This window comes from Schistocerca americana, chromosome 11, assembly GCF_021461395.2.
Source record: "Schistocerca americana isolate TAMUIC-IGC-003095 chromosome 11, iqSchAmer2.1, whole genome shotgun sequence".
Taxonomy (NCBI): Eukaryota; Metazoa; Arthropoda; class Insecta; order Orthoptera; family Acrididae; genus Schistocerca; species Schistocerca americana.
In genome coordinates this window covers 38,399,461-38,413,269 of record NC_060129.1, presented here as the reverse complement: position 1 = coordinate 38,413,269, position 13,809 = coordinate 38,399,461, and the positions used below count along the sequence as shown (strand labels likewise).

General features: G+C 45.2%; 2 protein-coding genes across 4 annotated transcripts in view; one reads left to right on the top strand and one right to left on the bottom strand.

The window, feature by feature from the left end:
• The window catches only part of LOC124554054 (neprilysin-2-like), a 245,614-nt gene that overhangs the window by 112,615 nt on the left and 119,190 nt on the right, over nt 1-13,809 (bottom strand). For all 3 annotated transcript variants that reach the window (XM_047128089.1, XM_047128091.1, XM_047128090.1), the window contains one exon: nt 853-1,064. In XM_047128089.1, coding sequence (XP_046984045.1) covers nt 853-1,064 — 212 coding nt within the window. The remainder of the gene's footprint in view (nt 1-852; nt 1,065-13,809) is intronic.
• LOC124554056 (zinc finger protein 729-like) overlaps nt 1-13,809 on the top strand; it is a 294,084-nt gene that overhangs the window by 274,680 nt on the left and 5,595 nt on the right. The window lies entirely within an intron of this gene.

Sequence of the window (13,809 nt, the reverse complement as noted above, 5' to 3'; positions counted from 1 at the left end):
CCTCACGCCCCACGTGTTGAGCAATTCGGCGGTACGTCCACCCGGCCTCCCGCATGCCCACTATACGCCCTCGCTCAAAGTCCGTCAACTGCACATACGGTTCACGTCCACGCTGTCGCGGCATGCTACCAGTGTTAAAGACTGCGATGGAGCTCCGTATGCCACGGCAAACTGGCTGACACTGACGGCGGCGGTGCACAAATGCTGCGCAGCTAGCGCCATTCGACGGCCAACACCGCGGTTCCTGGTGTGTCCGCTGTGCCGTGCGTGTGATCATTGCTTGTACAGCCCTCTCGCAGTGTCCGGAGCAAGTATGGTGGGTCTGACACACCGGTGTCAATGTGTTCTTTTTTCCATTTCCAGGAGTATATATATATATATATATATATATATATATATATATATATATATATATATATATATATATATATATATAGTTGGTTTTATTAATGTTCACGATAAATCCAACAAACTGTAGGGACGTATTCCTGACGAAAAGGAGGAAAAAAGTCCTATTCAAAAAACCAATGTGGATGATGCACTTTCGTTTCTTGATTTACATATATCAGGATGATCAAAGCGTCCTTCCTGACCTAAAAGGTATTGGCAGTAGCTTCGATTCAGTGCATAAGCCTTGCCCATATAACTCACATGATTAGAATCGTGAATCTTATAGTTGGTTTCGTCTCCTACAAGAAAGACAGTTTATTATCTACTAGACTGGTTGTCAGGCATCCTATTTCTGTGTAACTATCTCTAGACACCGACAGATGACCTGCTAGGCAGGTTGTCAGGCAACACAATTCTATGTACCCATCTCTAGACACTGATTCTCAGGACTTTAGTACTCACGTAAATGCAGCGCTGCGTTGAGTTGCGGTGGTCGGTCTCCACCGAGAACTTGATGAAGTAGTCAGTGCTGAATCCGGCCCTGCGGAAGCGGTAGACGCTCTGCCGCCAGTCGAAGCCCGCCTCGTCCCAGGAGTCGCCCTCCACGGCGGGCCAGCCGCCCAGCTCCTGCAGCACCCTCTGGAGCGGCCCCACGCCGCGGGACTCGATCTGTGCTGAGGGCCCCCACAGGGGGATCTTCAGCTAACCGGATTCCCAGTGCTTGGACGCACTCCTGCCCCAGATCACACATCGGAACTTAGCTACTGGGCACCATCCGGGCAATTTCACTTCCATGGGGGAACATTGGAAGACTAGGACGAGAATATGGTAGGCTGATACCAGAGACTGTAATTACCGAGTAACATCAATGACTGTGTCAGGAAACGGGCAATATTCATACAAGAGCTCATTTTACTCTTACTCTGCAGCACCACACGCAGTAAATTGCCATGGCAAGAAGGTGTTTGTAGTATACCTCTAAAGACAGTTTCCAAAGTATCTGGAAGAAGTGTTCCACTGTATCTAGGAAAGATATTCCAAGTTGCTGCAAAGGAAGGCTGTCATGGTATCCATATGTAGCATTCCAAATGCACCCATGTAAACACCCTCCCCCCCCCCAAAAAAAAAGAGAGTTGTTGCCATATGTGGCTTTCTTGGTATATGGAGGTCCTGATATTTTTAACGCTTTAAAATTCATCCTTTCGATTTTACTGTCTGAGTGTTTATATTGTCAGCTCAAGGACATGTTATCTGGAGCTGGTGTTCTGATTGATCACATAAGGAAAGCTCTCATGATATCTAAAAAAAGTGTTGAAAGTAACTTCAGCGAGATTGCTGACATGTTTAATTGAAGTGCTGAAGTGTGCTTTGACAAAAGTTTCGGTAGTATACACAGGAGGTCTTCCAAGTTTCACTCATGCATGACTGGAATGATATCTGGAACAGGTGTTCCAAGTGGCCCCCAAGCTTTCCATGCATCTACATTTCAGCCTCAGTGTGTATGTGAGGGTAGCCAGCAGTCTCCTGGAGGACCATTAATACAGAGAACAGACAGAGAATATCTCACGGTAGGAGATATTATGTCATAGTAAGTAACATACTGAGTGTGCGAGTCTTTTTTTAGTACATCTAGAGCTAGAGGCTGTGGGGACACAACAGATTTTTAGGAAGCATCCTGAAGTGCGAAGCAATATATGCAAAACACTTCGTGGTGTTCTCCTTTCGCGTGTGTTTGTATGGCGTGTGGCGACTTGGTGGAAACACTTCGCGGTGGATCTGTCAGTATAATGTGGTCCAAGTTACCTTTTACTATTCTCCATCAAACACAGTCGCCTGTTTATTTCGTCCTCGTGGTCCGGCTACGCCGTATCACGGCTGTGGGCGAACTTATTCTTCTCGACTTAATCTCCAGACAGGGTGATGCTGTAAGACAGTGTCTCACAAACTGCAGCTACTCAATGACGAGCACGTCTTCAGCGACAATGAGCTGCATTGTTTCAACTATTCACATCAATTGTGAACATAGATTCAGTTGTCGGCAACTCACACCTTCAATTACATCATGACCACACCGAACTGAACCTAAGTTCTAAGATTTAGTCTTCATTTGTCTTGAGCATTTGCACTGTAATGCGTCTGTTTTCTCTAGGGTCTCCATGACACCTTGAAGGTTCGCCGCAAAGGCATAAATGTGCAGCTGCAGCTACTGCAGTCACCACACCGCGACTCGCCCCTGCAGTGTTACGTCAGTGGATAGGTAACAACCGCACAGAGCACGGAACGGGGTATGCACAGTGAAATTTTCCCATTACATAAAATGTTTATAAAAGACACGACCATCTTTCGCCAGCGTGAGTGCCTTTAGTGAAACATACACTATGTGATCAAAAGTATCTGGACACCTGGCTGAAAATGACTTACAAGTTTGTGGCGCCCTCCATCGGTAACACTGGAATTCAGTAAGGTGTTGGCCCACCCTTAGCCTTGATGACAGCTTCCGCTCTCGCAGACATACGTTCATTCAGGTGCTGGAAAGTTTCTTGGGGAATGGCAGCCTATTCTTCATGGAGTGCTGCACTGAGGAGAGGTATCGATGTCCGTCGGTGAGGCCAGGCTCGGCGTTGCAAAACATCCCAAAGGTGTTTTATAGAATTCAGGTCAGGACTCTGTACAGGCCAGTCCATTACAAGGACGTTATTGTCGTGTAATCACTCCGTCACAGGCCATGCATTATGAACAGGTGCTCGATCGTGTTGAAAGATGCAGTCGCAATCCCCAAATTGCTCGTCAACAATGGGAAGCAAAAAGGTGCTTAAAAGATCAACACAGGTCTGCGCTGTATAGTGCCACGCAAAACAACAAGGGGTGCAAGACCCCTCCATAAAAAACACGACCACACCATAACACTACCACCACCCAACTTTCCGAACTTTACTGTTGGCACTACACACGCTGGCAATGACGTTCGCCAGGCATTCGCCATACCCACCCCCTGCCATCGGATCGCCACATTCGTGATTCGTCATTCCACAAAACGTTTTTCCAATGTACAATCGTCCAATGTTTGCTCTCCTTTCACCAAGCGAGGCATCGTTTGGCATTTTTCGGCGTGATGTGTCGCGTATGAGCAGCCGCTCAACCATGAAATCTCGCCTACAGACGTATGACACAAGAGACACCGAATCACCTGACCACGTTCGAAGCTCAGTTCCGCAGAGCGTCCCATTCTGCTCTCTCACGATGTCTAATGACTACTGAGGTCGCTGACATGGAGTACCTGGCAGTAGGTGGCAGCACAATGCACTTAATACGAAAAACGTGTGTTTGGGGTACTTTTCCACCTAGTGTAGGTTATGCTTACGAATAACCCATGTTACACTACACTGATCTTTAACTGTCGTCACGGTTGGTACAGTTAACTGACAGGTAAAAAGGTACGTAGCTTGTAGGTACAGTGCGGCAAATGACCCAAGATTCCAGTCACCAGTAACGAAGCGACCTGACGGGTCCTTGTAAGGCCAACACACAGATCTGTGGGTTGTAAGCCTCGCATTTTGAAAAGCAGCTGCACATTTCGTGCCGCATATTCACGCATGTGACAACAGTCACTTTTCTGTCTCAAAACATCTGCAGTTAGCTGTCTGTCTGCTGGTGTAGTACATCACTGCGGGGAAACTGCACGGTTTGTCTTGACGGGTTGTTTGAGCCTTTACTGGAGCCTGCCAACAGCTGGACGGTATAATTCGTTGCACGAGGCCTCGAGCCGCCAGACAGGGACACACTCGTCTTCCCGCCACCGCGATGAGTGCCGTGCTGATCTGCGTCGTGCGATGAGAGGAGAAAAGACTGCCCGGCCGCAACACTTTACAGTCCAAAGTACAGCGTATTGTGCATGCCCGAGTTCACAAGTGTCACTGTTCAGAACTGTAGCGGCCTTTGGAGCTTCAGTTTGGTGTTTACATCGTCAAACAGAAGCAATATTACAGTTTGGCTACAATATACGTCGAGATTCATATTAGTTTAACTCGTGATATCATTTCTTTGGAAAATCATTATTCGCGCACGTAGACATGGTTGAAATATAAGAACCCCACGTCGGTAGGATTACTACAACGGCGAGTGTTTCACGCCTTTTCATTGGCTTAGTGGATAGACGGCACCATAGCTCAGCAGCGCGTTCGGTCACAGGTTTAGCTGCCCTGTCTAATAATAATTAAAAAAAAACAACAAAGAAACGGAGTGCATGGATAAACGATGAACTTGAACGGGTGTCTTGTCACGTCCGCCCCACACAAATGCAAAGAACAGTAACGAACAAAATGAGATCAAGTAAATAAATAAATGAATGAAAAGTGAATAGGTTAACAGTTTACGAACATAAAAGACGAGCGCTCCAACCTTACTGTAGTCAGTTGTCTTTTCCCTTATTTTAAATCTTAATTCGCTGCAAATTGTGCAGTTGTAGGCTTTTCTAAGTTCCAAATTGTTTCAGAAGATTCAGATGGCTCTGAGCACTATGGGACTTAACATCTGTGGTCATCAGTCCCCTAGAACTCAGAACTACTTAAACCTAACTAACCTAAGGACATCACACACATCCATGCCCGAGGCAGGATTCGAACCTGCGACCGTAGCAGTTGCGCAGTTCCGGACTGCGCGCCTAGAACCGCTAGACCACCGCGGCCGGCTCAGAAGATTCCATTTCATAGTAGGCTAATTTGTAAATAGACCAATGTTCATAGTAAAAATATTGAAAATGGATGTACTTATTTCTATTTACTTCGACCACCACCTGGTGTCTATGTAGTTTTCAGCTAAGAGAAACATATCAGCCGATTGGCGTACGTTATAGGTCTGCTTCAAAATGGCTGATTTGGATGTTCGCGAGCGAAAAATTGCTCTCTTTGAAAACGATGTTGGTTCATCTGGGGTAGGACGTCGTTATCGTGTTTGATGCTTCCACAGCAGGGAAATGGATTATATTTAGAGATAACGGTGCGGCAGCGAGACGCCCAATACCCAGAAGGTCACGAGTCTCTACATGGAGACAGGATGAAGAATTGGTCAGGGCGGCCCACATTGCTGCTTTGTCAGTCAACTGGGAACTAGGGAGAGGCTCATATTTCCTGGCCCTATCGAAAACTGCTCTCATAAGATTAAAGGATCGTGCAAACAGGTCCTGCAGTATTTGTATCAAAGAACCTTTGTCCGGCGAACAGGTAGTGGATAGACTACAGTTCGTAGGAAGATGTCGATTGGGGGAAAGTCATTTTTTCTGATGAGTGCACAACTGATCCTCTAGCAGAGGTCCCTCTATTGATCACTGCACAGATGGGCAACCATGTGAAACGCGCTTCAAGGCCACACGCGCTAGAAGTGGACGCGTAAGTGTGAAATGTGGGGTCTGCACGTCTTGTATGGGTGCACCACGAGAGAGCTGCTGCTGTCGTAAGAAATCGCACCCCAGACCATAGCAGCTGGTGTAGGTCCAGTGTGTCTGGCGAGCAGACAGACTGGTTGCATGCCCTAAGTAGCGCACGGGACCATCGGCACCGAGGGAAAGCAGCATAAAACACAGCATACCTCCAGTCCACCCTCCAACGAGTCCAATGAATTTGCAGATGGCCGTGGTTTGGGGTCAGTGGAATGCCCCCAACAGGGCGTCGGGCTCGGAGTTGTCCTCGAAGAACTCAATTTGTAGCAGTTCGTTATCTCACTGTGGTGTAAAACGCTGTTCGAATGCCGTTGCTGTAGGATGCTCCAGAGTCATACGCTGAACGCGACGGTCCCCCCTGTCGGTAGTGGCACGTGGCCCTCCAGAGGCCAGTCTGTGCACTCTCGCCACTACTGCTGCCAGCAATCGTCTACAGTGCCCACATTTCTGCCGAGTCTTTCTGCAGTAGCGTAGAAGTAACATCAAGATTCTGGTAGCCCCACTACACGACGCCGTTCAAGTTCAGTTACCTGTTGATCATGGCTTATTCATCGTCTCAAAGGCATTCTTGACTGACATTTTATCACTGCGCCCGATCTCAAAGGTAGCTAATGATCACGACCGTTACAGCGTGTATTTAAGGGAAATCTGATGTGCGTCCCCACAGTGGCACCATTAAAGCCACTCTTATTCGGCTGACGCGAAATCTCGATAGGCGACGTCTCTGAGACGTAGAGACACGCCTGTATACTTCCGTTTGTCTCGTACAACTCTTCCTTGGTATGGGGATATTTCTTTCTGTCGTTGTAGTGCATATACATTGACTTGTGATAGTGAAATGGACTCACTCATCTGACCTCGTTCTGTAACATCGTGAGATCGCTGCCGCCTTTGAACAGTTACGCTGTATCTACGTGACAGCACATTACGTGGCTTTTCTAATAATTGGCAATTATGTTTCTGTCTGTGATACATTTTGCAGTGGCAACTACAGTGAGGAATCTTGGGTGTCTGTTTTCGCTTTGAGTATGCTGATCAGTATCTAATCGTTCTTCAGTCACCCAAGTTTTAGCTTACCTCATTGTTCTTTCACTCGTAAAACCATGTTTGAGGCATCAGTTCTAATATGTGGCTATTTGCTTTTGTCCATTGTCTCCCACGGTAATGCAGAGGCGTATGGTCCATTGAATTGCAATTGCACATGAAATATGTTATCTCGCGCCACAACATTGGTGATTATATTGCGTTTCACCATAAGTGCGATTTTTATAAGCCGGTTTTCACCCTACTCCTGGTTTTTGTTTAAATTAACCTTCTATGATTTTCACACTTGCACGTGTGTTCACTCGAGACCCACATTCTGCAAACAACCTCATTCATTTAAATTCTATTTAAAGATGTAATGAGGTAGCCACCCCTCAGAGAAGATTCCAGATTTATTAAATAAGATTTTTAGCTATACAGATGGCTGTGTCAGTGTTGAATTTCGAGATATGTACTAGCGTGTGAGGAAGAAAGCGTAGGAGAGCGAATGAGTTCGGTACTTCCTTATCACCCGGCCAAGCTCAAGCTGAATCACTTAACTTGCGCATGAGCATTCAGACAAAGCATTATGCAACTGTCTAAAACATAATGAAATAGTTTAATAATGACACAGTACTTTGTCACATGATGTAAACCCATAATTATGTCATATATTATGACTTTTAACATGATATGTTGATTACTTTCCACAGATATCCACTTACTACGAATTTTCAAAAGCCGACTGTATAAAAAGACCACGATTGATCGTCGTCAGTCGTCTGCGGTGTATCTCGCTGAGCTTCATGTTGCGCCGCAGCTGTCCGCAGCTGTGTTCGCTAAGCGTCGAGTAGTGGTGAAGACGACAGACTTGAGTGTTTATCCCTCGAATAACACCGCAGAGCCAAATAAACTGGTACACCTGTCAAATGTAGTGTAGGGTCCCCGAGCGAACGCAGAAGTGCCGCTACACGACGTGGCATTGACTCGACTAATGTGTGAAGTAGTGCTGGAGGGAACTGACACGATTCATCTTGCAAGGCTGTCCATAAATTCGTAAGAGTACGAGGGGATGAAGATCTATTCGGAACAGCACGTTGCATCTGAAATATGCTCAATAATGTTCAAGTCTGGGGAGTTTGGTGGCCATCAGAAGTGTTTAAACTCAGAACAGAGTTCATGGAGCCACTCTGTAGCAATCCTGGACGTGCGGGGTGTCGCATTGTCCTACTGGAATTGACCAAGTCAGTCAGAATGCACAATGGACACGAATGGATGCAGATGATCAGACAGGACGCTTACCTACGTGTCACATGTCAGAGTCAGATATAAACGTATCAGGGGTCCCATATCACTACGACAACGCACGCCTCACACCATCACAAAGCCTCTATCGCCTTGAACAGTCCACTGCTGGCATACAGGGACTATGGATTCATGAGGGTGTCTCCACACCCGTACATGTCCTTACGCTCGGTACAATTTGAAACGAGACTCGTTATACCAGGCAACACGTTCCCAGTCATCAACCATCCAATTTCGGTGTTCACGAGCCTAGGTGAGGAGTAAAGCTTTGTGTCGTGCAGTCATCAAGGGTACACGAGTAGACCTTCGGCTCCAAAAGCCAATATCGATGATGTTTCGGTAAATGGTTCGTACGCTGACATTTGTTGATAGCGCAGAACTGAATGATTCTCTTCAGGCGTTGTTGGTCTTGTTCCTGCAAGATCTTTTCCCGGCCCTAGTGATGTCGGAGATCTGATGTTTTGCATCATTCCTGTTATTCACGGTACGCTTATCGCTACCACGGAGATGCTGTTTCCCACCGCTCGTGCGCCGACTGTAACACATCCTTCAAACTCACTCAAATCTTTATAATCTGCTACTATAGCAGCAGTAACCGGTCTTACAACTGCGCCAGGGGGCGAGGAACCTGGCGTGGACACACCTTCGAGTACTCCAGCGGGTGGACGAGTGCGTCGGCGCTGCCAACAGAAACTCAGTCAAATTCTTTTCGGAAATCGAGAAATACTGTATCCACCTGCCTGCCTTGACTCTAAGCTTTCAGTATATCATATGAGAAAAACGCAGGTTGAGTTTCACAAGATCGATATCTTCAGAATCTAGGCTCGGATACACTGAGTACGTCATTCGAGATACCTCATTATATTTGAGCTCAGAATATGTTCTGAGATTCTACAACAAATCGACATCAATGATACTGGACGGTAGTTTTGTGGATCACTTCTACTCCCCTTCTTGTAGACTGGTGTGACCTGTGCTTTTCTCCCAGAACTGGGCACGGTGTTTTGTTCAAGGAATCTATGATAGATTGTTGTCAAAACAGGGTGTAACTCAGCCGCAAATTCAATATAGAATCTGACAGCCATTGCGTCGGGCTCTGGAGCTGTGTTCAGTTTTAACGATTTCCGCTGTACTATCATCATCATCATCATCATCGCCTCGCTCGCGGGGTGGAATCAGAGCTAACTATTTGTAGTATCGTTCCCAGAACCGATCGCGGTCCTCTGGTTTGGAGCCGAGTGGAAGGCTTAAACCAGAGGCTCAGACGATTCTGCGGAGATCTGGGGTGCAAATTTCTCGACCTCCGCTATTGGGTGGAGAAATGTAGGGTCCCCCTGAATAGGTCAGGCGTGCACTACACGCCGGAAGCGGCTACAAGGGTAGCGGAGTACGTGTGGAGTGCACATGTGGTTTTTTAGGTTAGAGAATTCCCTCCCTAGGCCCGACAAGACGCATCCTGAGACGCAGCAACGTAGGAGTAGGCAAAATGCAACAGGGAATAACAATATTAATGTGCTAATAGTAAACTGCAGGAGCGTCTATAGAAAGGTCCCAGAACTGCTATCATTAATAAGCGGTCACAACGCCCATATAGTACTAGGGACAGAAAGTTGACTGAAACCAGACGTAAACAGTAATGAAATCCTAAACTCAGATTGGAATGTATACCGCAGAGACAGGCTGGACGGTGAAGGGGGAGGCGTGTTTATAGCGATAAGAAGTGCAATAGTATCGAAGGAAATGGACGGAGACCCGAAATGTGAAATTATTTGGGTGAAGGTCACGGTTAAAGCAGGCCCAGACATGGTAATTGGATGTCTCTATAGACCCCCTGGCTCAGCAGCTGTTGTGGCAGAGCACCTGAAGGATAATTTGGATAATATTTCGAGTAGGTTTCCCCACCAGTTCTGGGTGGAGATTTTAATTTACCAGATATAGACTGGGAGACTCAAACGTTCATAATGGGTGGCAGGGACAAAGAATCCAGTGAAATTTTTTTAAGTGCTTTATCTGAAAACTACCTTAAGCAGTTAAACAGAGAACCGACTCGTGGCGATAACATATTAGACCTTCTGGTGACAAACAGACCCGAACTATTTGAAACAGTTAACGCAGAACAGGGAATCAGCGATCATAAAGCGGTTACTGCATCGATGATTTCAGCCGTAAATAGAAATATTAAAAAAGGTAGGAAGATTTTTCTGTTTAGCAAAAGTGACAAAAGGCAGATTACAGAGTACCTGAAGGCTCAACACAAAAGTTTTGTCTCAAATACAGATAGTGTTGAGGATCAGTGGACAAAGTTCAAAACCATCGTACAATATGCGTTAGATGAGTATGTGCCAAGCAAGATCGTAAGAGATGGAAAAGAGCCACCGTGGTACAACAACCGAGTTAGGAAGCTGCTGCGGAAGCAAAGGGAACTTCACAGCAAACATAAACATAGCCAAAGCCTTGCAGACAAACAAAAATTACGAGAAGCGAAATGTAGTGTGAGGAGGACTATGCGAGAGGCGTTCAATGAATTCGAAAGTAAAGTTCTATGTACTGACTTGGCAGAAAATCCTAAGAAATTTTGGTCTTATGTCAAAGCGGTAGGTGGCTCAAAACAAAATGTCCAGACACTCTGTGACCAAAATGGTACTGAAACAGAGGATGACAGACTAAAGGCCGAAATACTAAATGTCTTTTTCCAAAGCTGTTTCACAGAGAAAGATTGCACTGTAGTTCCTTCTCTAGATTGTCGCACAGATGACAAAATGGTAGATATCGAAATAGACGACAGAGGGATAGAGAAACAATTAAAATCGCTCAAAAGAGGAAAGGCCGCTGGACCTGATGGGATACCAGTTCGATTTTACACAGAGTAAGCGAAGGAACTTGACCCTCCTCTTGCAGCGGTGTACCGTAGGTCTCTAGAAGAGCGTAGCGTTCCAAAGGATTGGAAAAGGGCACAGGTCATCCCCGTTTTCAAGAAGGGACGTCGAACAGATGTGCAGAACTATAGACCTATATCTCTAACGTCGATCAGTTGCAGAATTTTGGAACACGTATTATGTTCGAGTATAATGACTTTTCTGGAGACTGGAAATCTACTCTGTAGGAATCAGCATGGGTTTCGAAAAAGACGGTCGTGTGAAACCCAGCTCGCGCTATTCGTTCACGAGACTCAGAGAGCCATAGACACGGACGGGTTCACAGGTAGATGCCGTGTTTCTTGACTTCCGCAAGGCGTTCGATACAGTTCCCCACAGTCGTTTAATGAACAAAGTAAGAGCATATGGACTATCAGACCAATTGTGTGATTGGATTGAAGAGTTCCTAGATAACAGAACGCAGCACGTCATTCTCAATGGAGAGAAGTCTTCCGAAGTAAGAGTGATTTCAGGTGTGCCGCAGAGGAGTGTCATAGGACCGTTGCTATTCACAATATACATAAATGACCTTGTGGATGACATCGGAAGTTCACTGAGGCTTTTTGCAGATGACGCTGTGGTGTATCGAGAGGTTGTAACAATGGAAAATTGTACTGAAATGCTGGAGGATCTGCAGTGAATAGACTCATGGTGCAGGGGGTGGCAATTGAGTCTCAATGTTGACAAGTGTAATGTGCTGCAAATACATAGAAAGATAGTTCCCTTATCATTTAACTACAAAATAGCAGGTCAGCAACTGGAAGCAGTTAATTCCATAAATTATCTGGGAGTACGCATTAGGAGTGATTTAAAATGGAATGATCATATAAAGTTGATTGTCGGCAAAGAGGATGCCAGACTGAGATTCATTGGAAGAATCCTAAGGAAATGCAATCCGAAATAAAAGGAAGTAGGTTACAGTACGCTTGTTCGCCCACTGCTTGAATACTGCTCAACAGTGTGGGATCCGTACCAGATAGGATTGATAGAAGAGATAGAGAAGACCCAACGGAGAGCAGCGCGCTTCGTTACAGGATCATTTAATAATCGCGAAAGCGTTACGGAGATGATAGATAAACTCCAGTGGAAGACTCTGCAGGAGAGACGCTCAGTAGCTCGGTACGGGCTTTTGTTGAAGTTTCGAGAACGTACCTTCACCGAAGAGTCAAGCAGTATATTGCTCCCTCCTACGTATATCTCGCGAAGTGACCATGAGGATAAAATCAGAGAGATTAGAGCCCACACAGAAGCATACCGACAATCCTTCTTTCCACGAACAATACGAGACTGGAATAGAAGGGAGAACCGATAGAGGTACTCAGGGTACCCTCCGACACACACCGCCAGGTGGCTTGCGGAGTATGGATGTAGATGTAGATGTAGATCATCATTTGTGGTGGTCAGACACAGAGCACTGACAGCTTGTAGTCTTCCAGTGTCGGCCAGTTCAGAAGTCAGGAGTCCTCCAAGCAAATGATTTACATGCAGTAAGCTTAGTGTACATATTTTAACTTGCTGTGTTTTGAGTGTTGATGTGGAGTGCAGGTGAAGCAAGTGTCGCACGGAACAGAAGTGATGCAAAAGAAGCATGTTATGTAGCAAGTGTCTACCCTCAGCATGTATAGTAACCTTTTTTTTATGATAACGGGTTTTAGATAGCAATCACGATGCACTGAGACCTCCTTCCTGCTTCATAAAGAAAGTTTGTTATAAATGAAATCAACTATTTGACTCTATATCATTTACCTTTCGTCATTTTAAAAGTAAAAGTGTTCAAATCAAATTATTTTTCATTCTGAAGTTTCATTAGGCGCTTGTGGAAATGTGAGAGCGGGGGAACTGGCAGATCGAAGGGTAGAGAGTGGGACAATAGCTAATATCTGACTGCACTTATGGGTAATAGTCTCAGGAATGTTGGAGCCACTGATGTAGGTAATGGATCATCTCAGCGTATCTTTGAATTTGGATTTGTAAAGTTCGAATTGATGTAGTGGTACTGTAACACTTTTCTAGTGTCATTTGATGTCTTGTGACGTGATCTGATGAAGCAAGGAATCTGGTGTGTTTTCCAGCATTTATTAACATTGAATATACTGTGGGAAGAAATTTTCATCTGTGATTTCAAATTTGTGGAGATAATTTTTCCATTTTTTTGTTTTTGTTTGTTTATTTGCTGGACAGCTACGGTAGGACGAGATTTAATTTGCGTGGAACCTCATTGTAAATTCTGAATTGCTTCTGGACAAGTTCAGTGGTTTTGACGCTTTACAACTAAGTCAATTAATACATTTTATTTCGTATTGTCAGTGATGTGTGATTACTCACATTGGCTATTCTGGCTTTCTGTTAGGATTACCTTGCCAGGGGCCTGATTAACAATATCATTTGACATGCATGAATTTCTTTGACATACAATCCATTTTAAATTCTACTTTGATTTGTTGTGTCAAGGGACGGGTGGCTGAAATGTTTCTTGGTAGTGCTGCTGTGACTTGAATATTAGATGGTCGCACTTTAATGTTTCAGTATATGTCTTGACTCCTCTATGAATATGCAATATATGTACTCTAGCACATCTTCTACATTCAGTTGCAGCTCCGCTATTAGGAGTTATATTGGAATTACATCACAGAAAGTTCTTGTACTTTTGAAAAGAGTGTGTGTCAACTAGTTGACAGTTATCATCATCTGTTTGACTACTATAAAATAGCACAAGTGAATTACAAGTTCAGTCAGTTAGTT